At 42.6% G+C, this 26,118-nt stretch overlaps 1 protein-coding gene and 1 pseudogene across 1 annotated transcript in view; both read right to left on the bottom strand.

Moving 5' to 3' along the window:
- Window positions 1-25,712, bottom strand: part of SGK1 (serum/glucocorticoid regulated kinase 1) — a 153,087-nt gene extending 127,375 nt beyond the window's left edge. Inside the window, exon 1 of the mRNA XM_050787992.1 lies at window positions 25,228-25,712. Coding sequence (XP_050643949.1) covers window positions 25,228-25,296 — 69 coding nt within the window. The 5' untranslated portion in view covers window positions 25,297-25,712. The remainder of the gene's footprint in view (window positions 1-25,227) is intronic.
- LOC126952896 (keratin, type II cytoskeletal 8-like) lies at window positions 4,553-6,358 on the bottom strand (annotated as a pseudogene).
- Window positions 25,713-26,118: the final 406 nt, after the last annotated feature.

The following is a 26,118-nucleotide window of genomic DNA, read 5'->3' as shown; positions in this document are numbered from 1 at the left end:
ATGGCGGGCACCTGTAATCCCAACTACTCAGGAGGCTGAGGCAGGAGAGTAGCTTGAACCCGGGAGGCGGAGGCTGCAGTGAGCCGAGACTGCACCTCTGCACTCCAACCTGGGTGACAAAGTTAGACTCTGTCTCAGAAAAAAGAAGCCCAGGAATAGGTTACATGTTTTAGGAGAAGGAATTATTTTACAAACATTAGATTAAGTAGATATAGAAAAGTGAAAGAAAAAGATGAAAAGAATACAGAATGCATCTGAATAGGAAAGAAATGACTGTAAAAAACTTTGGCAGTAGATATGACTGACCTTAAAACACTTCAGTTAGTCACTTACTCTATCAAGGATTCTTACTGAACAGTCACTTAAATATTTCCATCTTTTAAAGAAGTTTGGAAGTACTACCGATACATCTTCCCAAGGATCAAAATGTCAGAGTTCTCATGTGACAGAATAAAAAAAGACAAAAGAGGGAGATTAAATGACAGCACCATGAGCACAGAAGATGATTCCCTAAGTCGTCTATCATCTTCACAATTGGATAACTCTCTTGTTTCCAGACTGTGCTTTCAGATAAACTCCCTGTTTTCATCTGTGTGCCATAAAAGACAAGAAGAGGGAGAGAATATTTTTGAGTTCTGAAGAATTAAGCTCTTACAATCTGTACTTTAGGATCTAGATAATGTAAAATGGCTCATAATTTGCCAGTTTCTAATAAGCTGTACAAATGTCACTATTACATTGAAAACAATTTGTATACTTCAAAAAAAGTCTTAAATGGTTACAACTTATCAAGATAACATTGCAAAGGAGTATTAGACTTAATGTTTCAAGAGGCTTTGCTGGTCAGTGTCCCCAAATGGTAAAAACTTTAGGTTAGAGGCAAATGAGAGAATTAGATCTGTGTTTATTTATTTGCCAAATTACTATTAAAAAGAAAAACAAGCAAAAACACCTAGGCTGTATGATTGACATTCATACAGCCTTGATTAGATAGAAGTTTCACTTTACAAACAGGTTTTGATATTGTATAGATCAAACTTTGATATCAAATCTTTAAACCTCAAGATGTGATATTTAATAAGAACTTCTACCTAAATGTCAAAAAGAACAGAAATCAGACCACTTACTAAAAGGTTACAAGCAGACTTGGAATCCACATTGGTTATATTTTGTGAGTTAGGAAAAAGTTAATAGTATAAAGTCAAACTCAAGGAAGCCTGAATATTAAGATGATTTATGGAGGCACTGAAGACATAAATCAGATATAATTATCTGATTTTCAAAAATTAGTCATTTTCACCTCCTCAAATGGCCTCATAATTCCTTGATGACACATGGCAGAAAAGTGCTTATGTCAAACTAAAATGCAGACAAATGGAAAGATAAACGACCCCATCCAAGTAACAATTTGACATCCCATTATTCCTCTGGGGGATTTCACCTGTGTACATCCAGAAGGTGCTAGGGGAATGAAAGGCATTCGGTTTTCAGGATTTTAGCAACACACATGAGAAAAACTTCACTTTTGCACCAGCTGACAATCAGATGAAAGATTCAGGTCAGGTTGCAAGTTTTTCTGAACACGAGGCAGTGCAGATAGCTCAGGTCCTGAGCAAAAACAGCAGCAAAGAACCTGCTGGCAGTGAAGCCTATCTTGGCATCTGACCCCTTGGTCCTTCCTACTCACCTTCCTGCCTTTATTTTTCTTCAGCACATTTCCCATCTAGTATACTGTGCTGTATTTTTCTTTTCATGGTGATGAAATATACATCACATAAAATTTACCACTTTAGCCATTTTTAAGTGTACAGTTTGGTCGCATTAGTACAATCACATTGTTGGGCAACCATCACTGCTATCCAGTCTCCAAAATTGTTTTCCCAAACTGAAGCTCCATACCCCTTAAATAGTAATTCCTCATCCTACTTCTTCCCTAGTCCCTGGCAAGGACTATTCTACTTTCTGTCTATAAATGGGACTACTCTAAGTACCTCATGTAAATTGAATTATACAGCATTTGTCCTTTTGTGACCAAGTATTTTACTTATAAATTTGTGTTTATTTTATTTTATTTTTGAAATGGATGCTCACTCTGTCACCCAGGTTGGGGTACAATGGCATTATCTCGGCTCACTGCAACCCTCTCCTCCCGGGTTCAAGTGATTCTTCTGGCTCAGCCTCCTGAGTAGCTGGGATTACAGATATTCACTACCACCCCCGGCTCATTTTTGTATTTTTAGTACAGATGGTGTTTCACCATGTTGACCAGGCTGGTCTTGGAACTCCTGATCCTCGCCCCTTGGCCTCCCAAAGTGCTGGGAATACAGGCGTGAGCTACCACGCCCAGCCAGTGAATCTTCATTAATGTGTTAGATAACAAAGTCTAGAGGAAAGCTAATAATTAGTGTAAATTTGTCAGTAATGGTGAGCATCAACAATATGCAGTACTGTGGTACCTTGAACAACTGTCATGAAAATATCTATGATTTTTATTAGTGACAAAATTGCAGGTCCTGGTAAAACGACTGTGGTTTGTTGGCTACATTCATAATCAGAGAGACTAGATTTCAGCTAGAGATTAGTGAAAATGAATATGTAATTTTTTTTTCATTCAAGTTCTGAATTTCCTCTGTTGACATACTCCTGTCCCCCAAGGGATGTGTGGATGCTGGGTTAAGAGCCCTTGGCTGGGTAGCTGGATAGTACAGTTGGGGAAGAGTAAGCTATTCTGCATGGTTGGAGAATGGAGTCCAGCGGATGAAGAAGAAGCAGCAGGAGAAAGAAGAAGAGTTGAGGGGGCAGAGAGCTGGGCCAGGGCCCCATCTCAGCTTTATAAATATAAGGCTAAGGAATTAGGGCTCTGTTTTAAGAGTCACGATAAACCAGATGTATTTTAAGCACAGGGATATCAAAGTCCCACTTGTATTTTAGAAAGCTCTTCTAGGACCAGGTGTGGTGGCTCATACCTGTAATCCCAGCACTTTGGGATGCCAAGGCAGGTGGATAACCTGAGGTCAGGAGTTCGAGATCAGCCTGGCCATCATGGCAAAACCTCGTCTCTACTAAAAATATGAAAATTAAGTGGGCATGGTGGTGCATGCCTGTAATCCTGTAATCCCAGCTACTAGGGGGACTGAGGTAGGAGGAGCGCTTGAACCTGGGATGCGGAGGTTGCAGTGACCTGAGATCGTGCCACTGCACTCTAACCTGGGCAACAGAGTGAGACTCCATCTCAAAAAAAAAGAATAAAAAAGCCCTTCTAGATGGCAGCCTGGAGGATTCTATGGGGAATACTAGCAGGAGGCCAATAGAAGGACAGTAGCAAGAGGCCATTAAAGAGATGGTGGCAGTTCTGAGGTAAGGTTCAAGGTGGCCTGAGCTTGGGAAATGGCAATGCAGACAGTCAGTAAGGACAGGGGAGTGGGAACCCATGGCAATTTAGAAGGTAGAATTAAAAGTGAAATCTCTTCTACTCCTAGGCTGAAGAATCTGAAATGTAAGCATGAGAGCAAAGAAGTTCGCTTCAATTTTCTCAAGTTCCTGCTGTAACAGAAGGTCAGCATAGAACGCTCAGTGAAAAACCACAGTAGTTGCCAGAGAAGACATGTGATGTAATGGGAAGAAAATCTCAAATGTCATCAGTCCACGTGAGTCTTCTTATCTGTGTGACCATGGGGAAGTTACTTACGCTTCCTCATGACCAGTATCCTCATTGGTGAAGCAAGGCTAAGGACACCAGCATTTCTGAGTTGTGAGTCACAAGGGAGAGATGTTCATTGGACATTTTGTAAATTTTTCATTTTCTTTATCATATTATTAGTTTTATAGGCGAGATATTGCTCTGTTGCCCAGGCTGGAGTGCAGTGGGACAATTCTAGCTCACTGTAGCATCCAACTTCTGGGCTCAAGCGATCCTCTCACCTCAGCCTTCCAAGAGGTTAGGACTACAGGCATGTGATGCTGTGCTCAGCTAACTTTTTCATTTTTTGTAGAGACAGGATCTCACTTTGGAAGGCAGCTATACTCACCACTACACTGCCAACACCAGGATCTCACTTTGTTGCCCAAAGTGGTCTTGAACTCCTGGACTCAAGCAATCCTCTTGCCTCAGCCTCCTAAAGTGCTGAGATTACAGGCATGAACCACCATGCTCCGCTCATTTTGTCAATTTTTGTCCAAAGTGTTTTGGAAATCCTACTTGTTCATTATAATCAATCAGTAAAGGATAATTATTGTAGAAATCAGAATGTACTAAGAGTTGAAGAAGCATTCAGCTTTTTTTTTTTTTTTTTTTTTTTTTTTTTGGCAGAGCTAGCTGAGGTTTTATTTTGGACCAAAAGAAAAGAAAAAAAAAGCCAGTTGAATTGTTTTGTAGCTGGAAGCATGGGCAAGGGGGGTCCCCAAGCAGTAAACTCCCCCCTGGGTGGGCTGAGGGCTAGGGCTGAGCCTCAGGTGGGTCTCCTGTTCACTGTGCTACCCTGCACAGGGGCCTCCCTCCCGGGCTCTGGGGCAGTCCCAGGAGGGGCAGTCTGGGAGGGGCTGCCATGGCTGTTCACTTAGGCAGGACATCAGAGGACTCGGACACCAGCTTCCCATCGCGGGTCTCGATCTTCTTCACCACCACAGCCCTGGTGGAGCTGGTGTGGCTGAAGGAGCTAAAGTCCAAGCCATAGCTGAGGCCGGGACTTGTGCGGCCCCCATAGGCTGAGCTCAGACCACCTGCATAGCAGCTGGCGGTCTTCGTATGGATACTCATGTTCTGCATCCCAGACTCCAACCGGCTCTTCTAGCCCTCCAGCAGCTTCCTGTAGGTTGCGATCTTGATGTCCAGGGCCAGCTTGATGTTCATCAACTCCTGGTACTCACACAGTTGTCGCGCCATGTCCTGCTAGGCCCGCTGCAGGGCGGCTTCCAGTTCAGACAGCTTGGCTTTGGCATCCCTAACAGCCAGCTCCCCATGCTGCTCAGCATCTGCGATGGTAGTCTCCAGGGAAGCCCTCTGGCCTTTGAGACCTCAATCTCAGCCTGGAGCCGGCTGATGTTCCGGTTCATCATGGAGATCTCAGTGTTTTTTTTTTTTTTTTTTTTTTTTTTTTTTTTTTTTTTGAGACAGTCTGGCTCTGTCACCCAGGCTGGAGTGCAGTGGCACAATCTCAGCTCACTGCAAGCTCCACCTCCCGGGTTCAAGCAATTCTCCCGCCTCAGTCTCCTGAGCAGCTGCAATTACAGGCGCCCGCCACCACTCCAGGCTAATTTTTGTATTTTTAGTAGAGACAGGGTTTCACCATGTTGGTCAGGCTGGTCTTGACCTCCTGACCTCGTGATCTGCCCGCTTCGGCCTCCCAAAGTGCTGGGATTACAGGCGTGAGCCACCGCGCCCGGCCTAGATCTCAGTCTTTGTAGGCCACAGGTCATCCCTGTGCTTCCCAGCCAGCATCCGCAGCTCCTCATACTTGATCTGGTACATGCTCTCAGCCTCAGCCCGGCTGCGGTTGGCGATCTCCTCGCACTGCGCCTTGACCTCAGCGATGATGCTGTCCATGTCCGGGGAGCGGCTGCTGTCCATGGACAGCATCACAGATGTATCTGAGATTTGGGACCGCAGCTCCCGATCTCCTCTTCATACAGCTGCTTCAGGAAGTTGATCTCCTCAGCCCTAAGAGGTGAGACTTCAGCTCTACTTTGTTCATATAAGTTTCATCCACATCCTTCTTGGTGAGGACAAATTCATTCTCCATCTCTGTAAGCTTATTGATCTCATCCTCACCAGCCCCTGCATGTTGCCAAGCTCCGCCTCCAGCTTCAGCTTCTCCTGGCCCAGAGTCTCCAGCTGCCGCCTAAGATTGCTGAAGTAACTCTCGAACATGTCCATGTTGCTCCGAGCTGTCTTCTGCTCCTGCAGGAAGCTCCACTTGGTCTCCAGCATCTAGTTCTGCTGCTCCAGAAACCGTACTTTGTCTACGAAGGAGGCAAACTTGTTGTTGAGGGTCTTGATCTGCCCCTTCTCTTGGGTGCACAAGGCCTGGATGTTGGGATCCACCTCCAGGTTAAGGGGCCTCAGCAGGCTCTGGTTGACTGTGACGTCGGTGATGCCTCTCATGCTGCTGGCCCCACCATAGCCCCCACCCAGGCCACCCCAGAAGATGCTGCTGCCCACTCAGGAGGAGCTTGAGGAGCTGATGCAGGCATCTGGCCCATTCGTATAGGAGTGACTGCTAAAGGCCTGGGGGCCAGAGGTGGACACCTTGTAGGACTTCTGGGTCACCCTGATGGACATGGTGGAGGCAGGAGTGGAGGCAGGCAGGCTGAACCAGACAGAGATTCCAGAAGGAGTGGAGAAGCTGCTTCTTGGTAGCATTCAGCATTTAATTTTTTTTTTTGCGACAGAGTCTCACTCTGTTGACCAGGCTAGAGTGCAGTGGTGCAATCTCGGCTCACTGCAACCTCTGCCTCCTGGGTTCAAGCGATTCTCTTGCCTCAGCCTCCTGAGTAGCTGGGATTACAGGCATGCACCACCATACCCAGCTAATTTTTGTATTTTTAGTAGAGATGGGGTTTCACCATGCTGGCCAGAATGGTCTCAATCTCCTGACCTCGTGATCCACCTGCCTCAGCCTCCCAAAGTGCTGGGATTACAGGCGTGAGCCACCGCGCCCAGCTCTCAGCTCTTAATTTCATTGCATGTAAAGAAAGCAATCTGTGCAACTCACAGTAGCTGTCAGCCAGGGTAACACAGGGAGACCTCATCTTTACAAAAAAAATTACAAAAAAAAAAAAAAAAAAAACCCAAAAAACATCAGGTGTGGCAGCTCATGCCTATAGTTCCAGCTACTCTGGAGGCTGAGGTGCAAGGATCGCTTGAGCCAGTGAGGTCAAGGATGCAGTGAGCTGTGATTGTGCCACTGCCTTCCAGTCTGGGCAGCAGAGCTAGACCTTACCTCAAACAAAACAAAACCAAACAAAACCAACAAAACAAAAAAAACAGTAGCTGGGTAAGTGTCATAGATCACATGGAACTAAAGCTGGCTCTGGAAACATATGTAGAATTTAGTTAAGTGTGGAGTTAGGGTGAGGTTGTGAGCAAAACCAGCTTCCTGAGAGATCAGAGGTGGGGAGTTATGCCAAGGAGTGAAGGGAGTGAGGCAAGGTATGCTGATTGTGCAGAACAGGGAGGACTTTGAAAACTATGCAAAGTGGTTGACTGACATACAGTAAAACTTATAACAAGTATGGTCATTAGCAGAATCATTAAACTCTGGGTTAGTAAACTACTTAAAAAAAGATTCCAATGTGGAAATACTCAATGTTTGGATATGCCTGTTCTTTCTAGTTTAGGTATTTCCTTCTGACAGGGTTTTAGAGCCTCTGGTAGCTTTTCCAATCCCTGTGACTTTTTTTTTTTTTTTTTTTTTTTTTTTTTTTTTTTTGCCCTGAGTTTGGTGGAGTCGGATAATGAAATTTAAACTAAAGCGCGTTTGCGTCACCTACACTCAAGAAGGTCCAAATACCTCAGTTCTTCACAAAATAAAATGCTTTTTTTAATTCAAAAAAGGAAGTAAGTCAAAAAGAGAGAGAGAAAAGAAAAACACACAGCAGATAACTGAGAAAATAAGAGAGTTTATTGCCACTGAAAAAGGAGCCTGGCTTCTAACATCATATTTGCCATTTCTCTATATGACCCTAGGGAAGAACTTTTCTCTCTCAATGCCTTGTTCCCTCAGGAAAACCTTATTACTATGAGAAAGATGTTAATTCGTCTAAAGTGCTGTAATTTTTTTTCATGGGGATGTTAAGGAGGGGAAGGCAGAGAGAAAGAAGATGGGGAGACACGAGTTAAGAGATTTCACTAAGGAGTCGAGGCGAAAGATGGTGGTGGCTTGCACCAAGGGATAGGCCCTGGAGATAAAGAGAAGGGGAGTTAAAAATAAATGTTGCTTTTTTTTGTTTTTGTTTTTTTGCTTTTTTGTTTTTGTTTTTGAGATGGAGTCTCACTCTGCTGCCTAGGCTGGAGTGCAATGGCATGATCTCGGCTCACTGCAACCTCCACCTCCTGGGTTCAAGCAACTCTCCTGCCTCAGCCTCCTGAGTAGCCGGGATTACGGGCATGCACCACCACACCCGGCTAATTTTTGTGTTTTTAGTAGAGATGGGGTTTCAGCATCTTGGCTAGGCTGGTCTTGAACTCCTGACCTCAGGTAATCCACCTGCCTTGGCCTCCCAAAGTGGTGGGATTACAGGTATGAGCCACCGTGCCTGGCCAAGAAGTGTATTTTGGAAGTAAATGCAATAGAATATGCTGATGAATTGCACTGACGTTGGGAGAAAAGAAGATAAATAATTTCTAGATTTCTCACTCTCACAAACGAGTTATGTGGTAGTTTCATCTACTGAAATAGAGGAAAATAGGAAGAAAAATCAAGAGTTGGGTTTTGAACAGGATTTTCTCTATTTCTCAAGAAATAGAGGAAAATAGGAAGAAAAATCAAGAGTTGGGTTTTGAACAGGATTTTCTCTATTTCTCAAGAAATAGAGAAAAATAGGAAGAAAAATCAAGAGTTGGGTTTTGCACAGGATTAGCTCAAGATGTGTGTGAGACATTTCAATGGGAATGTTTAGTAAACAATTGGGAACAGAGGTCTGGCATTTAGGGAACTAAGTTTCTGAATAAGGGATTACATTTAAAGCACAGGAATGAATGAACCCGTGTGTGGAGGAGGAGGGAGAGTGGATGGGAAAGTGAGAAAGATGGAGAAATATAGTAAGAGGGAAAGGGCAAAGAGACGGTGAAAGGCTGGTGAGCCAAGGACTGAGTTTGAGCCATCCCCACATTATTGGTAAGACAGAGCAGGAAGGTCTGAAAGGAAACTAAGAAATCATCCACAAGTAGGAGGACAGGCTGGAGTGCTGGGCCACAGAAGCCACAACTGAGTATTCCAAGGAGGAGTGGTCCACATGAAGGACCACCTTCTCTTTTCTCTTTTCTTCTCTTCTCTTCTCTTCTCTTCTCTTCTCTTCTCTTCTCTTCTCCTCCCTTCCTTTTCTCTTCTTTTCTTTTCTTTTTGTGACAGGATCTTACTCTGTTGTCCAGGCTGGAGTGTACTGGTGTGATCATGGCTCACTGCAACCTCAACCTTCTGGGCTCAAGCGATCTTCCCACCTCAGCCTCCCAAGTAGCTGGGAATACAGGCATGTGCCACCAGCCTGGCTGTTTTTTTTTTTTTTTTTTTTTTTTTTTTTTTAAATTTTCTGGAGACCTGAGGGTCTTGCTATGTTGCCCAGGCTGGTCTTGAACTCCTGGGCTCAAGCAGTTCTCCCATCTTTACCTCCCAAAGCATTGGGATTATTGGCATGAGCCACCACCGCTCTGATAAACTGAAAGGAAAAGTTAAGATATGGACGGATAAGTGTCAACAAGGAAAAAGAAATACAAAACTAAAGAGCTTGATATTAAAACAGAGGGATGGAATGCCCTCCAAGTTTTCGAGGCTTTAGTGATAAATATTTTAGTGAATGGGGAATAACAAAGAGATTCTAAAGATCATTCAGAGTGTTGATGAATTACATGGATTATGATTTTGAATTTCAAATGGATTTTAAGTCTTGATGTAAGGCAGATTAGAAAACAAAATTTCACATTAAATTTATTAAATTAGGTCAAAACTCATCAATAACTAATTATACGTTGGACATAAGTATTTCGATATCTTTTTGTCCCTCAGTGCCTTGTGCATATGTAACTAAAAAAGCAGAGTAATTTGGTGTCATTTGATTTAATGAGATCCTGTGCAAATGAAATACCTTTTTAACACTGAAGCTAGACCATTGCAGTGCTCCAGGGACAACTATGTATAGAAGATAAATTAATTATGTTCACTACTTCCTAAGCCTATAGAAACAACTAAATAACTAAATGAGAGAATCAACCTGTTGATCATGTGCAGGTCTTTTGAGAAATGACCTTTAGTCAATAAAATCCCGGAGCACAGAGGTTTCATAGCAGCTTGTCATCAGGCAGACTTATCAGTAAAATCACAATTTATACCACAACAAAAAGTTCAGAAAAGTAAGTTATAGAGGTAGGTCATAATTTTGAGGTCTGTCTTCATGATATCTAACATATTTTGAGTGCTTAGTGTGTACCAGGCATTAGGGCTAAATACTTTACATGCGTTATGTCATTTAATCCTCATAACAGTTCTTTGAGGTATTATTGTTATTATTATTATTTTATTATTATTTTGAGACAGTCTCACTCTGTCGCCCAGGCTGGAATGCAGTGGGGCGATCTTGGCTCACTGCAACCTCCATCTCCCAGGTTCAAGTGATTCTCCTGGCTCAGGCTTCCCACCAGCTGAGACTACAGGTGTGCGCCATCATGCCTGGCTAATTTTTGTGTTTTTAGTAGAGAAAGGGTTTCACCATGTTGACCAGGCTAATCTAAAACTCCTAACCTCAAGTGATCTGCCCACTTCAGCCTCCCAAAGTGCTAGGATTACAGGAATGAGCCACCGTGCCCGGCCTGAGGTGTTATTATTAAACCCATTTTACAGATAAACCTTAGATACTTAACGCTTAGAATATTAAATGCCTTGTCCAATGTTACCATGCTCGGAAATAATCCAGTTAAGAGGCCAACAGTATTTGTCTGATCTCCTATTAGGAATCCTTAATACTCTTCTCCTGTAAATGTTTAGATTTAAAAAAAAAGGTCATAGATAAATTCAGTGCAGTTGGATACAATTTGAAAAATTATTTTATATTTTAGTGAAATAGAAAGTTTTAATCAGGTGTGGTGCTGGGTGCCTGTTGTCCTAGCTACTCAAGAGGCTGAGGTGGGACCATGGCTTGAACCCAGGAGGTCGAGGCTGCAGTGAGCTATGATCCAGCCACTGGACTCCAGCCTGAGCAACACAGCAAGATTCTGTCTCTAAGGAAAAAAAGAAAAGAAAAGAAAAGAAAAAAACTTTGACATAGTTTCTCTTTGCCACTCTTCATATTGAAAGGTGAAGTTTATTTTCCCTCCCCTTGAATCTGGGCTGGCCCTATGACTTTTTTTTTTTTTTTTAAATGAATAAAATGCAGCAGAAGTGACACTATATGACATCCAGGACTTGGCCTTATGAGATCTTCAGCTTCCACATGCTGTCTTGAAGCACTCCCTGTTAGAAGCCAGCAGCCATCTAAGTCTATCTGAAGACGATGATACTGTGAGGATGCCCAAGCTATATGGAGTGAGAGGCCAATAGAGATGCACTAAGACACCAGACATGAAACTTTCTTGGACTTTCTGGCTCAGTTCAACCACCAGCTGAATGCAGCCAAGGAAAGACTCAGCCGACGTCACAGGGAGCAGAACCCTCCAAATGAGTGAAACTGAATTCCCAATCCACAGAATCCTGAGCAAATAAATGACAGCGGCTTTTGCTTACCAAATTCTGGGTAGTTTGCTTTGCAACAATACTAACATAAATTTAGTAGAGTTGGACACAATTTGAAAGAAATATGGGCTGGTTGTGGTGGCTCATGCCTGTAATCCCAGCACTTTGGGAGGCTGAGGCGGGCGGATCTCTTGAGGTCAGGAGTTTGAGACCAGCCAGGCCAACATGGTGAAACCCTGTCTCTACTAAAGATACAAAAGTTAGCCGGGTGCGGTGGCAGAGTGAGGCAGGAGAATCGCTTGAACCTGGGAGGCCAAAGTTGCAGTGAGTGGAGATTGCACCACTGCATTCCAGCCTGGGCAATAGGAAGGATCACTTGAGTCTTGAAGTTCAAGGTTAAAGTGAGCTATCATCGCACCATTACTCTCCAGCCTGGGGGACAGAGAAAGATCCTGTCTCAGAGAGAAAGAGAGAACAAGAGAGAGAAAGAAAAAGAAAAGGAAAAAACGAAAAGAAAAAAAACAAGGCAATTTACAATGAAAAATGCCTGAGAGGAGAGTGAAAATAAAAACACAAGATTAAAACCAAATTCAGTGACTAAGAAGTTCTTTCTTTCTTTCTTTTTTTTTTTTTTTGAGACAGAGTCTTACTCTGTCGCCCAGGCTGGAGTGCAGTGGTGCAATCTCCGCTCACTGCCACCTCCATCTCCCAGGTTCAAGCAATTCTCCCGCCTCAGCCTTCCGAGTAGCTGGGATTAGAGGCATGCGTCACAAAGCCCGGCTAATTTTTTGTATTTTTAGTAGAGACAGGGTTTCACCATGTTGGCAAGGCTGGTCTTGAACTCCTGATCTCGTGATTCGCCTGCCTCAGCCTCCCAAAGTGCTGGGATTATAGGCGTGAGCCACCACGCAGCCTAAGAAGTTACTTCTAAAGATTTGTCCAATTTGTTCACTGAAATTTATATTTAAATTTACTTTTGAGTTTCCTGGCAACTGAGGCAAACCAAAGAGATTATATCATGCTAAATGTGATTTCCTTCAGAAAAGAAAAATCTTTAACCTACTACTAAATTACAAGAGCACTTTACCACATGGATCCCTTCACAGGGAACAGTGAATGATAGAGGAGACAATGACTTCAAAAGAGATTTTATTTAACCGGGTGCGGTTGCTCATGCCTGTAATCCCAAAACACTTTGGGAGGCCAAGACGGGTGGCTCACCTGAGGTCAGGAGTTTGAGACCAGCCTGGTCAACATGTTGAAACTCCTGTCTCCACTAAAAATACAAAAATTAGCCAGGCATGGTGGCGGGTGCTTGTAGGCCCACCTACTCGGGAGGCTGCGGCACAAGAATCACTTGAACGCCGGAAGCGGAGGTTGCAGTGAACCAAAATCGCGCCACTGCACTCCAGCCAGCCTGGGCAACAGAGTGAGATTTCATCTCAAAAAAAAAAAAAAAAAAAAAAAAAAAAAAAGGAAAAGAAACCCAGACTCTACTAAAAATACAAAAATTAGCCCAGCATGGTGGTGCTTGTCTATAGTCCCAGCTACTTGGGTGGCTGAGGCAAGAGAATCACCTGAACCCGGGAAGCAGAGGTTGTAGTGAGCCATGATTGTACCACTGCACTCCAGCCTGGGTGACAGAGAGAGATCCTGTGTCAAAAAAAAAAAAAAAAAAAAAAAAAAAAAAAAGGTTACTTACAATACAGATGTGTCTAGATGATGGAATTTAAAAAAATTTATTCAATGTATTTTACTGTTTTTTCAGAGATGGGTTTTGTTCTGTTGCCCAGGCTAGAGTGCAGTGGTGTGACCATGGCTCACTGCAGCCTCCACCTCCTGGACTCAAGTGATCCTCCCACTTCAGCCTCCCAAAGTGCTGGAATTACAGGGATAAGCCATCATGTCTGGCACACAATGGAACTTTAACATAAACCAAACAGAATAAAATGCAAAGAACTTTTGATTTCTATATGGGTTTTCAGATTAACTCTCTTCTTTCTCCTCCATAGACCTTAGGCATTTCACAATCTTTTGGCTTTCTGTTTCAACATATACTTATTGATAACCCCCCAGGGGCCAGGTCCTGAGGGTTTAATTGTATGTAAAAGAGAAGGAAGGTCCCTACCCTCATAGAGACCATAGTCCAGGAGGACATTAATTAATGCTGAAAGCATTCATTAACAAACTTTACCAATACGCAATTGCAAACTGATGGGTGCCATAAAAAATAGCACAAGGCCGGGCGTGGTGGCTCATGCCTGTAATCTCAGCACTTTGGGAGGCCAAGGTGGGTGGATCACCTGAGGTCAAGAGTTCGAGACCTGCCTGGCCAACATGGTGAAACCCCGTCTCTACTAAAAACACAAAAATTAGTCGGGCATGGTGGTGTGTGCCTATAATCCCATCTACTCAGGAGGCTGAGGCAGGAGAATCGCTTGAACCCGGGAGGCGGAGGTTGCAGTAAGCCAAGATCGTGACACTGCACTCCAGCCTGGGCAACAGAGTGAGACTCCATCTCAAAAAAAAAAAAAAAAAAAAACCACACAGGGAGCTATCATGAGTATGTCATGGAGGGACACAATCCAGGTTTCTGGGGAAGGGAGTGGGGGAGTGAAGGAAACTTGTTATTTCTTTATTCCTTTTGAGACAGGGTCTCACTCTGTCTCCCAGGCTGGAGTACAGTGGTGCCATCATGGCTCACTGCAACCTCCACCTTCTGGGTTCAAGTGATCCTGGCACCTCAGCCTCCTGAGTAGCTGGGACTACAGGCACTCACCACCACACCTGGCTAATTTTTAAATTTTTTGTAGAGATGGGGTTTTGCCATGTTCCCCAGCTAGTCTCAAACTTTTGGACTCAATCAATGTGCTCACCTCGGCCTCCCAAAATGCTGGGATTACAGACGTTAGCCACTGAACTCGACCTGGAAGCTTGTGATTTCTTAGTTTCTTTTTCCCACCTTAAAACCTGACACATCAAAGTGCTCAATTCATGTTGGCTGTTGATGATGAGAATACAAAAAAATAAAAGGGGGGGAATTTCAACACTAATTTTGAAATAAATTCTGAATCTGTTATTTCAAAGGATGTTAACTTTAGAAATGAAGACACATTAGAAATTTACGTTTCTCTGATTTTTATAAAATAATGAAATGTAAAATGCAAGACGTAACTGCCAAGGTACTAGATGAAAAAAAATTATACATTCTGAAATTGCATCTGATAGAGATAAGTTCTGAAGGGTTAATCTCAATTGCTTGATTTAATGTGTTTGCTTTGAACCAGATGAATAATAATTAGCAATGGCTTCACCAACTTATTAGCGACAACGTAGAGAAGGTGTGGGCCCTTTTACGTAAAAGCTGACTAATAGACAAATAAATTAGATATGACTGTTTTGCCAAAGCTGATAACTAAGGCCCTTTATGCAATGAGTGCCAAGTCCTGGTTGTTTCTACGTAACATTTAATCTTTGAAGGCAAGTGGTTGAAGGAGAAAGCAATTATATTGATGTTCATTGGAGAAATTCATTTACAGATTGTTACTACAATTGTCCCTCAGTCTCTGTGGGGGATTGATTCCAGGACCCCTGCAGATCCCAAAATCCATAGATGCTCAAGCCCCTGATATAAAATGGCATGGCATTTGCATATTGCCAGTGCATACCCTCCCTAACATTTAAAATGATCTCTAGATTGCTTATAATAGCAAATACAATATAAATGCTATGTAAATAGTTGTTATGCTGTATTGCTTAGGGAATAATGACAAGAAAAAAGGTTTGTATGTGTTCAGTACAGACGAAACCATCTTTTTTTTTTTTCCCCACATATTTGACCTGCAGTTGGTTGAATCCACAGATGTGGAACCCATGGATACCTGGAAGCAGTTAAAATCACCCCAATATTTTCTTTAAATTCTTACTTCTTCTCTTCATCAATGCTTTCTCTATTCAACCAAGTAATGATATCACAATTACACGTGGTACCTCTTCCCCAAGCCCTTTGATTACATTGTTTTTATTGATTCATCAAGCATATATTATTGAGTTTCTACCATGCACCAGGCACACAGATAGAGCTGTGAACAAGACAGACAAGGTCTGCACCCAGCACGTGTATATTCTAGGTTTCAAAGAAGCTATATGAGGCTGTGAACAGGATTCTTTTTAAATGTCTTTATTTTTATACTACCCCTCCACAGCCTTACCCCAATCTTTTAAACCACACTGGAAGCCATGTACTCATCGTTTTTTTCTCCTGTAATTTTTTTTTAACAGTACAACCTAAATAAATACTGGCCCAGAAAGATTCAGAGTTCAAAGAAAATTCAGCTGCTTTCAGAAACATCATTCTATGGGAAAGATCATATTTCTGAGCACTAAACGTTATAAATACATATTCTGTTTTATTTTTAATTCTCAAACTATTAACTTTCATTTTTTCCCCTCCCTGTCATATTTTAATTTTGGTCCTACAGGGACTTGAGTCTAAATATGTTTTAACAATTTGGGGGACTTTTTTTTTTTTTTTCACCTTTCTATTTCTAGAGACTAGAATCTTTGAGCTACCAAGGCCTTTCAAACTGGCTGATGTTACGATAACAAACTCGGAGACAGCAAGATGTTTCTTAAACCACTGGGTTAGAACGAGAATCCTTTGTTTTCTATGGGCACAAGCCTAGGAAGGTTTCTTTTCTTTTCCTTTTTTTTTTTTTTTTTTTTTTTTTTTGAGACTGAGCCTTTCTCTGTCACCCAGGCTGGAGTGAAGTGGTGCCCTCTTGGCTCACTGCAACCTCCGCCCCCCCGGGTTCAAGTGATTTCTTCTGCCTCAGCCTCCTGAGTAGCTGGGATTACAGGTGCATGCCACCACACCCTGCTAATTTTTGTATTTTTAATAGAGATGAGATTTCGCCATGTTGGCAAGGCTGGTCTCAAACTCTCGACCTCAGGTGATCCACTCACTCAGCCTTCCAAAGTACTAGGATTACAGGCGTTTGCCACTGTGCCCGGCAACCCTAGGAATATTGTACTTCATGCTTTTCTCTTTGGCCTTGCTGTAGCTTACCCTCCAGAGACAACAGAGAGAGAGAGAGAGAGAGAGAGAGAGAGAGAGAGAAAGAGAGAGAGAGAAAGTGGAAGAACCACATGACCAGTCATTTCCCAAAGCAAATGGCATTTTGGGTGAATGCCCTGACCTAGGAGGGAAAAAGAGGCCAAGGTTACCCTAATGTTACAGAAGTAGCTAAGTGAATTCTTCTCAGAAAAATGTCACAGCAGGCTCTAGAAAGCAATTAGAGTAATATTTTGGCACCTCGAACTACCAAATAGAAGATTCCTCTACTGCTCCAGTTACATCTTTGATTTTCATTTCCCTTTGTTGTAAATACTTACAATGTCATTTCAGAATGCTGCAAAAAAATAGACGTGAGAGTAAATAAACTATAATAATAATCCTTTCTCCACATGCCATGGCAGCTGCAGGAGGATGCCAACGCAGCACCGAACTTGCCTTACTGCCTGCTTTTCCTGTCCTCCTCCTCCTCCACCTCCTCCACTTTCCACACATGATCTTTTATAAATTTGCCAGCATCACTGTGCAGTTTGCCAGAGAAACCTGGCCACTTGCTGGGTAAGCCTGCTCTTAGACCAAGGACCAGGGTAGGTCACTGCTGCTGTCCTCATTTGTGGGCCAGGAGGAGGCACTGAGGGTGAGGTCCAGAACCACCTGCTTTCCCATTAGAGAGGATGTGGATCTCTACAGAGACACTGCATATCCCTTCAGTTAAAGCTCTTTGAAGACTCTGTTTACCCTATGAGCTGAACTTTCTTGAGCCTCATAGAATGGGTAAAAATCTTCATCCCCAGCTTGGTGAGGAGCCAATGATTTCACGCTCAAACAAGCTGACAAGCCAGGAACCCTAGCTTTCCTTAGCAGGCAGGAAAAGCATCCCACTCATAAGTCAGGAGTCTTCTCTGCCAATGTTAGGAAAGTTGATATTTACCTTTTTTTTTTTTTTTGGACTTATTTCTAAAAAAAAAATTAACTAGTATGTAAAAAAAAATCACACTTTAAAAATATGCTTCTACAATATTTGCTCTAAGGAACTATCTTTAGCTTGACCTAAATTACTAATTAAACTTTTCTATTGATCCAATTCCCATTACCGTTCCTGCCTTTATGCTTTTATATTTGGAAATCTCCAACATGCATTTTGATGGCTCCACCCGCCACGTTCCTCACTCCCGCCCCCTCATTTTGGTTTTGCTTTACCTTGTTAAGCACTTACAGATCATAAAATATGGTTGAGCTCAGAATATCTCTTACTCCAGTGTTGCATATGGCACCAGTATTTCAGCACCAGCCCTTTAAAATATGGTGCAGAATTTCAAGGAACTCAGCTACACTTTCCATTCAAAATCCCTCCCAAGCACTGTAGCTAAGAGCCTATCTCAGGATTTTCTTGAGAGCTGCTGGGGAGGCAAAATATCTATTTAACGAAAATGGCTCATCATCCACATTCTGCGGTACCGAGACTAATTCCCCAGCACTGCCAAACCCAGTCTGCTAAACTCCCTCATCCAAACTCTCTAAGACTTAGTGGTCAAAGTGCCAAAGGCATCAGTCTTACTCACACTCCGTGACTCCTAAGACTTCGTTGAAAGTGAGGATAAATAATAATTGGAAGACATTTTTAGGATTCCAGTTGGGAGGATACATAATGCAGATACTATATAGTATTATTTATTTATTTATTATTTCTTTTTTTTGAGATGGTGTCCTACTGTGTCATCCAGCCTGAAGTGCAATGGCGTGATCTTGGCTCACTGCAACCTCCGCCTCCAGGGTTCAAGCGACTCTCCTGCCTAGGCCTCCTGAGAAGCTGGGATTACAGGTGCCCGCCACCACTCCCAGTTAATTTTTGTATTTTTAGTAGAGACAGGATTTCACCAAGTTGGCCAGGCCAGTCCCAAACTCCTGACCTCAGGTGATCTGCCTGCCTCGGCCTCCCAAAGTGCTGGGATTAAAGGCGTGAGCCACTGCGCCCGGCCTACTATATAGTGTTGAAGTTAGAATTCATATTAATGCAAAATAAAAGAAGATTAGTGAATCACTGCTACATCTGTCTTGTTTGGCCTGACAAGAAAAGTATCATAGAAGAGAAGGTGTGGTATGGGCATTGGGTCAGCAAACAAGCTTCCCTAAGTACCTGCCAGCTGTGAAGGGGTAGTGACAGCTTGTCTCTGAGCCAGATTTAGGTTACATTTCAGTCTTAATTTATATCTAATCCATATCTAAACATAGAGAGAAATAAAATGCATTAGATTTCTAAGCCACTGAAGCCTGTTTAAAGGAAGAAGGAGGAGGAAGGAGAAGAGGGCAATGACTTAAGGGCAAGTCAATAGAAGGATTCATTCTTTTATTTTATGCATTCTTTTATTCAACAAATATGTTTTGACAAGTAGGGGATATAGTGAACAAGGTAACCCGTTTTCCGTCCTTAAAGACCTTCCAGCTGGGTGCGGTGGCTCATATTTGTAATCCCAGCACTTTGGGAGGCCAAGGCGGGTGGATCACCTGTGGTCAGGAGTTCGAGACCAGCCTGGCCAACATGGTGAAATCGTGTCTCCACCAAAAAAAAAAAAAATTAGCTGGGCATGGTGGTGCACACCTGTAATCCCTGCTACTCGGGAGGCTGAGGCAGGAGAATTGCTTGAACCTAGGAGCCAGAGGTTGCAGTGAACTGAGATAGTGCCACTACACTCCAGCCTGGTGATAGAGTGAGACTCTGTCTGAAACAAAAACAAAAACAAAAACAAAACAAACAAACCACCTTCCTCCCCTGTGGCAGCTACAGAGGAATAAGCAGTACTAATGTGACAGTGCAGTGTCACTGGGGCCGTGTGCTGTGTTGTGGGTGCAGGCTCAGGAGGGACTCGAGCAGCTTAGATTTTACCTATTCTGAAGAAAGCACAGTAGGAACCACTGGAGTCTCTGCCATGTTCTGGGAAGTATGATCAAATACATCTTGAAAAAATCTAAAGCAGACTTCAGATTCGTTAGAAAGCATTCCTACTGCTCTCAGCAGTGGATTGGAAAATCCACCTCTTCATAGCTAAGGCCGTAATAACAACAACAACAACAACTAAACACCTCTTTGGGTTGTCTTCACAAGTAGTTTCCAATTCGGGAGAGCCAGTTCTGCAGCAGTATTGGCATCATCGCAGTGCACTCCAGTGACGCAAATGTAAAGACTGGTGATGGTAAACGAACTACCTGAATTTGAATTCTGGCTATACCTCTTCCTAGCTCTATGATCTTTAACAAATTAGTTAACCTCTGATCCTCAGTTTCCCTGGCTATAAAATGGGCATAATGAAGGATTTTGAGAGTTACCTGAGTAAGGTGCTTTGAACAGTGCTGCTCAATAATGTTATCCCTCTGAGAAGACAGCGAAAGTTTCCCATAAGAAAAGGGCCTTTGTTATTCCAGTTTGGATACTTTAAGCAGGCATAAGAGAACAGTAAAAGGAAATCAAATGTAAAGAGATGCTGTCTATGAAACAGTTGTGAAGAATAAGCACTTCAGAGGAGCTTAATTTAATTTCTCAGCTCTGCTAGAGTAAATATTGTAACTAGGCTACAAACCTTTCCTTTGTTCCCGTAGTTATTAGAGAAAGGAAGAAGCCAGAGAAATCATATCACTTCACTTCTCTGAACTTCACCCTGGATTATTTAATGTTGACAGGCATTCAGGATGTATAGAGATTAAGGACACAGACTCTGGAGCCTGGTGCTGGGATCTAAACCCTGATCCTGTCACTAACTAGCTATGTGACTTGGGGCAACTCCTCAACTTCTGTGTACCTCAATTTCTTCATCTATGAAATCACAATAATAAAAGTACCTATCTCAGGTATTTTTATATACGATTTTTTTTTTCCTTGAGATGGAATCTCACTCTGTTGTCCTGGCTGGAGTGCCGTGGCGAGATCTCAGCTCACTGCAACTTCTGCCTCCCAGGTTCAAGAGATTCTCCTGCCTCAGCCTCCTGAGTAGCTGGGATTATAGGCAACTGCCATCACATGCAGCTAGTTTTTGTATTTTTAGTAGAGACAGGGTTTCACCATGTTGGCCAGGTTGGTCTCAAACTCCTAACTTTAAGTGATCTGCCTGCCTAAGCCTCCCAAAATTCTGGCATTACAGGCGTGAGCCAATGCGCCCGGCCTGTGTATGATGATTTAAATGTTTAATGTACTTAAAGCTCTTAGAACCATGTCCAGCAATATTAATGCCATTTAAGTGATAGTTATTAGAAAAGCTACTGTTATTAAGGAACAACGCAAGGAATTGTTCAAATGCATATAATCGTAAAATATGGAGTCAAGGCTGGGTACGGTGGGTGGCTCATGCCTGAAATCCCAACACTTTGGGAACTCGAGACCAGCCAGGGCAAGATAGTGAGACCTTGTCTCTGCAAACAACCAACCAACCAAACAAACAAAAATACAACAACAAAAATGCAGAGTCAAAATGGAAGGATCTTGTCAAAGTTGGTAGTCACTAGGCGGTTAGTTCCATGAAGATAAAAAGTGGTCATTTTGTTCCTACTCTATTTGTGGAAAAATGAATGAATGAGGCATGAAAGACTTGACTAGTTTGATGTTCATGACTTAATGAAGAGGAAAGCACACGAGATCTGGAAGTGGAAACCCAAAACATGAGTCCTGGCTTAACCTCATTCTAATTTGACAGGTGATTTACCACAGGTACTCAGTTTCCTCATCTTTGAAAGAGGGAAGTCAGAGGGAGAATTTCTGAGGTTCATTCCACATCAAAAATTCTGCAGTGTTAGATAGACTTTCGAATTTTACAAAAGGTAATGTAGTCATGGCTATGGAAGTCTTTCTCACATACCTTGTGTATTTCCAAAAAGGATTATCGAGTTGGAGACAAGGTCATTTGTTTGTGTTTTCTAAATCATTATGTAAGAATCTGAGCCACGAACAGAACAAATCTTTAAATCCATGAAAATGGATTACTTTTAGCTGGATTGATAACTTTTAAAGCTCTTGGATTGGGAGAATAAAACTGTTAAGGACATTTTTCCATTCATCTTAAATGAATTTTTGGAGACTCTTAAGAGTAAAATATAATGTATACACATCTAATGCTAATTTATCATAAACATGTAATGAAAGTAGAACTCTTATCTAGTTTAGTTTAGAAATTCTCTGCTAAGGGCCGGGCGCGGTGGCTCAAGCCTGTAATCCCAGCACTTTGGGAGGCCGAGACGGGCGGATCACGAGGTCACAAGATCAAGACCATCCTGGCTAACACGGTGAAACCCCGTCTCTACTAAAAAAATACAAAAAACTAGCCGGGCGAGGTGGCGGGCGCCTGTAGTCCCAGCTACTCCGGAGGCTGAGGCAGGAGAATGGCGTGAACCCGGGAGGCAGAGCTTGCAGTGAGCTGAGATCCGGCCACTGCACTCCAGCCTGGGTGACAGAGCAAGACTCCGTCTCAAAAAAAAAAAAAAAAAAAAAAAAGAAATTCTCTGCTAAATGAAATTAAGCTGATTTAGTTGAGCTTTTAAAATATGAGGGTGAAAAGCATAAATCCAAAGGATTTTGTAGAACTAGCATCCGGACCGTCTTTCTTCAGATTATGTTCCTAGAATCTGGGTTCCCCAGGGCTGCCTCTCATTACTGTCAGTATTAAGGACTAGAAAGGAGCTGGAAGAGGCTTGGCCGCCTTGATAGGTTTTTGGTAGTGGCATAAAGATTTCACTTGGTTGGGGAAGTGGGGAGGGGCATAGAAGAGTCTGTTGTGGAAACAAAAGAAAAGAAAGGGAGAGTGGTCTGAAATCAAAAAGTCTGGATTACGAATACAAGCCTTGAGTCAAACAAGGTTTAAATTTTAGTTCTGCTACTTTTTAGTTATGTGACCTTGGGCTAGTGGTTTAATCTCTCTAAGTCACACTTTGCACATTTAATGTTTCTTACTTTACAGTGTTACTGTGAAGATTAAATGAGCTAATCCATGTAAAGCACTCCTACCTAGAACATAGTCAGCTCTAATAGTGACTGCCAGACCAAGGCAGATAACCTATATTCTCTTTTAGCTTCTTATGGTCCCTCTGGAATGTCTCAGAAGCATAGGAAGCACTGTTTAAGCCTCCTGCAATCAAAATTCATTCTTTTTAATGAGCCCTAATAGACCCTATGGATTTTTTTTTTTTCCCAAAATCTATTCATAGTTTAATGTGGGCTGTGGACAAAGGTTCACTTTGTAAGACTGTCTAGCTAGGTTAAAAATAAAATATGCAGAAATGTGTGGAACTTCAACAATAGAATATAAGAAAATGAATTATTCTTAACTGAAAACAAAGGCATTATAGTATATGAATGTGTATGTGAAGTAAAAGTCTGGAAAGGATAAACATCGTATGGTAATAGTTACTACATCTGGGGAAGGGAGAAAGATTGGAGAGGAGGTGGGACATACCTTATTATTGTTTTAATGTTTTATAGATTTATTTACATATTGTTTAGTTAAAAACAAACAAACAAAAAAAGCAAACCAAAAGCAAAGTCATGGTACAAACTGAAATAAACATTTAGAATGCAGAATTTGTGGAATAAACCAAAGTAGGCAAGAATCAAAGAATTTATCCCTGGGGCATTCAATGACTTGATACAAGGTCACCTTCTACTTAGTTAACTGTCCTTGAGGAGTAAAGAGAGTGCAGGGGCAGGAGAGATGTCTGATACCGTCTCCAGCAACTGATAGACCCAGGTTAGAAGGTAGATGAAGCTGCCTGCCAGTTATCTTGGTAGAAACTTCTTTCTGCATGTACTCAGATAAGACATCAGTACTCTGGGTGGTTCTTTGCAAAATTCAAGGTCTGCAGAGTCACCAACTGAAGTCTATTGGTAAATTTACTTTTAAGCAAAACAAAACCAAATGGTAAATTAGTATTTCTATTAGTACATTTTGATAACAAAGAAAATAAAAGACAATTTAAAATGTATGTAACTTAAGTCCACATTGCTTAAGAACATCTGACTGAGGAGTTTTAGAATATCCCTAATACCATGAAATAAATGCCGTAATTAAAAGGCAGTGGAATTTAAGTACTGGATAATGGGCTATGGCATTTTTAAAATTAGCAAAACATTTGTTTATTATTGCAAATTAGGGCTGTGGCTGGTGGCGGACATCTGTAATCCCAACAATTTGGGAGGCTGAGGCAAGAGGATCACTTAAGCCCAAGAGGTCAAGACCACCCTGGGCAATATAGCAAGACCCCATCTCTAAAAAGAAAGAAAGAAAGAAAGAAAATTAATTTTCATAAAGGGCCCTTCCCTTGGAAAGAAATATTTTGGCTACAGGGAAACACGAAGAAGCCTTGTGGAGCTCTGTGAAGTTGCACTGACTTGCTTTCATTCAGCTTGCAGCTCCACTAGTGAGAGATTTCACATGGTACTCCCGCTCCAAGAGCAAGGGCCAGGACAGGTTGGTTTCATTTTGGTTTTAATGCATATGCTTTGGGCCACAGACTTTGAGAAAGATTTTGCTTTACTGATGAGAACTCAGTCAAAAGTGCTTGGGAGCCTTCGCTGGCGCTCTAGCTGGGCCTGACACATTGCCTGCATTTCTAGCCTTGCCTTCCCAGCTTGCCCATTTGGTGCAGCGAGGTAGTCCAGCCCACCCTGAAATTCACTGTGTTAGGCGGATGAGTTAACTGAAGAACCGTGTTTCAGGAATGGCACAGAAAGGGCCTGAATGAAGGGAAGGACGAATGAATGGAGAGAACCATTTTGGAGGAATTGCCCTAGGGTATTATATAGGATGGGGCAACTGGGGGCTGGAGGATGTTCCTTTTCTTACGTTGCTTAGGAAACACTGTCCTTAAGAGTGTCAGTCATCATTCCTTTAACAATCATTCATTTCTTACCTCCCACTTGTGTATAAATTTGCAGATTTACACAGACCACCAGTGTGGCCATCCCAGTGAACTGAGTTTATTGTGAAACATACATGCAAAAAATCATTTTTTTCTCACCTACAACCAATGCAACATTTTTATTTTTCATACTTTGAGTTGAAGAATAAGGAGTTTAAGAAATAAATGCATACAGCAACATAACCCTGAATTATTGCTCAAATACAGACCTCCCACTGCTCTCTCCTTAAAAAAATAAAAAATAAAAAAAAAAAAGGCAGTTATTCCAAGCAAAAGCAAAAATTGAGGCAACTTAAAATAGACAATTTTAAATGCTGGATTCCATCATTTCGTAAAAGGTCATTCTAGTCCTTTGCTATTTATACCATAGATAGAGACATAGCAAATTATTGGCTGAATGGATTTGGGAAAGCAGAAGCTGCTGCTTCTGACGAATGAAGATGATAATGCTTCACTTGAGACTCAGTGGATGAAAGGTGTGGAAAAGTTGAACCCTTCAAAGATAAGACAGAGGAAGCTGCTAAATTAGCCCCTGACTAAATTACTAGCCATAACTGTACTCAGGCCAATTCTCTTTGCAACTGCCTTGTAATCTTTGTTGTGGCTTGAGAGAGAAAAATCCCCATTCCCAGCTCAAACCCTTTTTAAGGCATCTCAGCCCAACCCCCTCCTCCCAATAGCAACTCTTCATAGCCCCCTGCCCCTCCTCCAACAAATTCGAATCAAGGCAGGTATAGTTCTCAGCTTTACCACTGCTGTCAGAAGCACAGCTTACATTAAGGGTTTAGCAACAAAACCTTAGGCTTACTTCAGGCAAACATTCAAAAGCATTTAAGAGAAGCACAGAAAACAAAAGAAATAAGCAAAACCTGTCCTTACCCGCTTCTTAAAAAATTGGAAGGCTGAGCATTTCTTGACTGGGAATCCATTCATGTCTTTGTTTACCATTTTCCACCGTGGGGAATTCACAGTTATAGATCCAGGGTGGCACCCGCCTGGTTAGTGCATATCTGTTTCCCCGGTTTACCTCCTGGAGACAGTTAATGAAGACTGAGCGGGATGGAGAATCTAGCAGGGCTCAGTTCTTCACTCGCTCATTCTGCAGCACCAGCTACTGCAGCAACCTCTCCCCACTTTCAGTTGCCACCGGCAGCGGCTTTTCTCCTTCCATCATTGCTCCGAAACATATGCATCACCGCTGCAGCACCCTGGGGGCCGGACGGTGGGATACGGCCAATCTCCGGGGAGATGCTGTGGCTCCTACCGAGCGGGAGAAAGGTACCCCTCCCCGCCCCCAGCTACCTGGCTGCTCCTCGGCGGCCGGCGCGGGGAGCGAGTCGCTCTTCTCCAGGTGATGCGCTCCTGGAGGCTGCTTGAGGGAGGAGAGTTGTTTTTGATTGTGCAAGTTCCAGTGGGAGCTGTAGTTAAGCAGCTGAGAGAAGGAGTAAGAAAGAGCAGAAATCAGAGGGAGGGAGGGAGAGCCGCGCCAGAAAGGCAGAGGGAGAGAGAAAGCGAGGCTGGAAGAAGCAACGATTCATGAATATCTGAGCAGCGGATGGAGAGAAGGCACAGCCAGCTCAGGATGCGCTGAAGAGCAGTTGACTCCCCTTGGGAGGGCTACTTTAAATAGCTTCTTTTCTTTCTTCTTTTCTGTTAGGAACATTTAAATCTGAGTTTCATATAAATTGCACACCGGTTTTATTTTATGCTCATTGACATTCTTTTGAATCCTGTTTCTGAATAAAACCTCTCAACGGAAATGTAATCACA

The sequence above is a fragment of the Macaca thibetana genome, chromosome 4, assembly GCF_024542745.1.
Source record: "Macaca thibetana thibetana isolate TM-01 chromosome 4, ASM2454274v1, whole genome shotgun sequence".
NCBI lineage: Eukaryota > Metazoa > Chordata > Mammalia > Primates > Cercopithecidae > Macaca > Macaca thibetana.
Note: the sequence above shows the minus strand (reverse complement) of the source record. Positions and strands in the feature narration are given on the sequence as shown.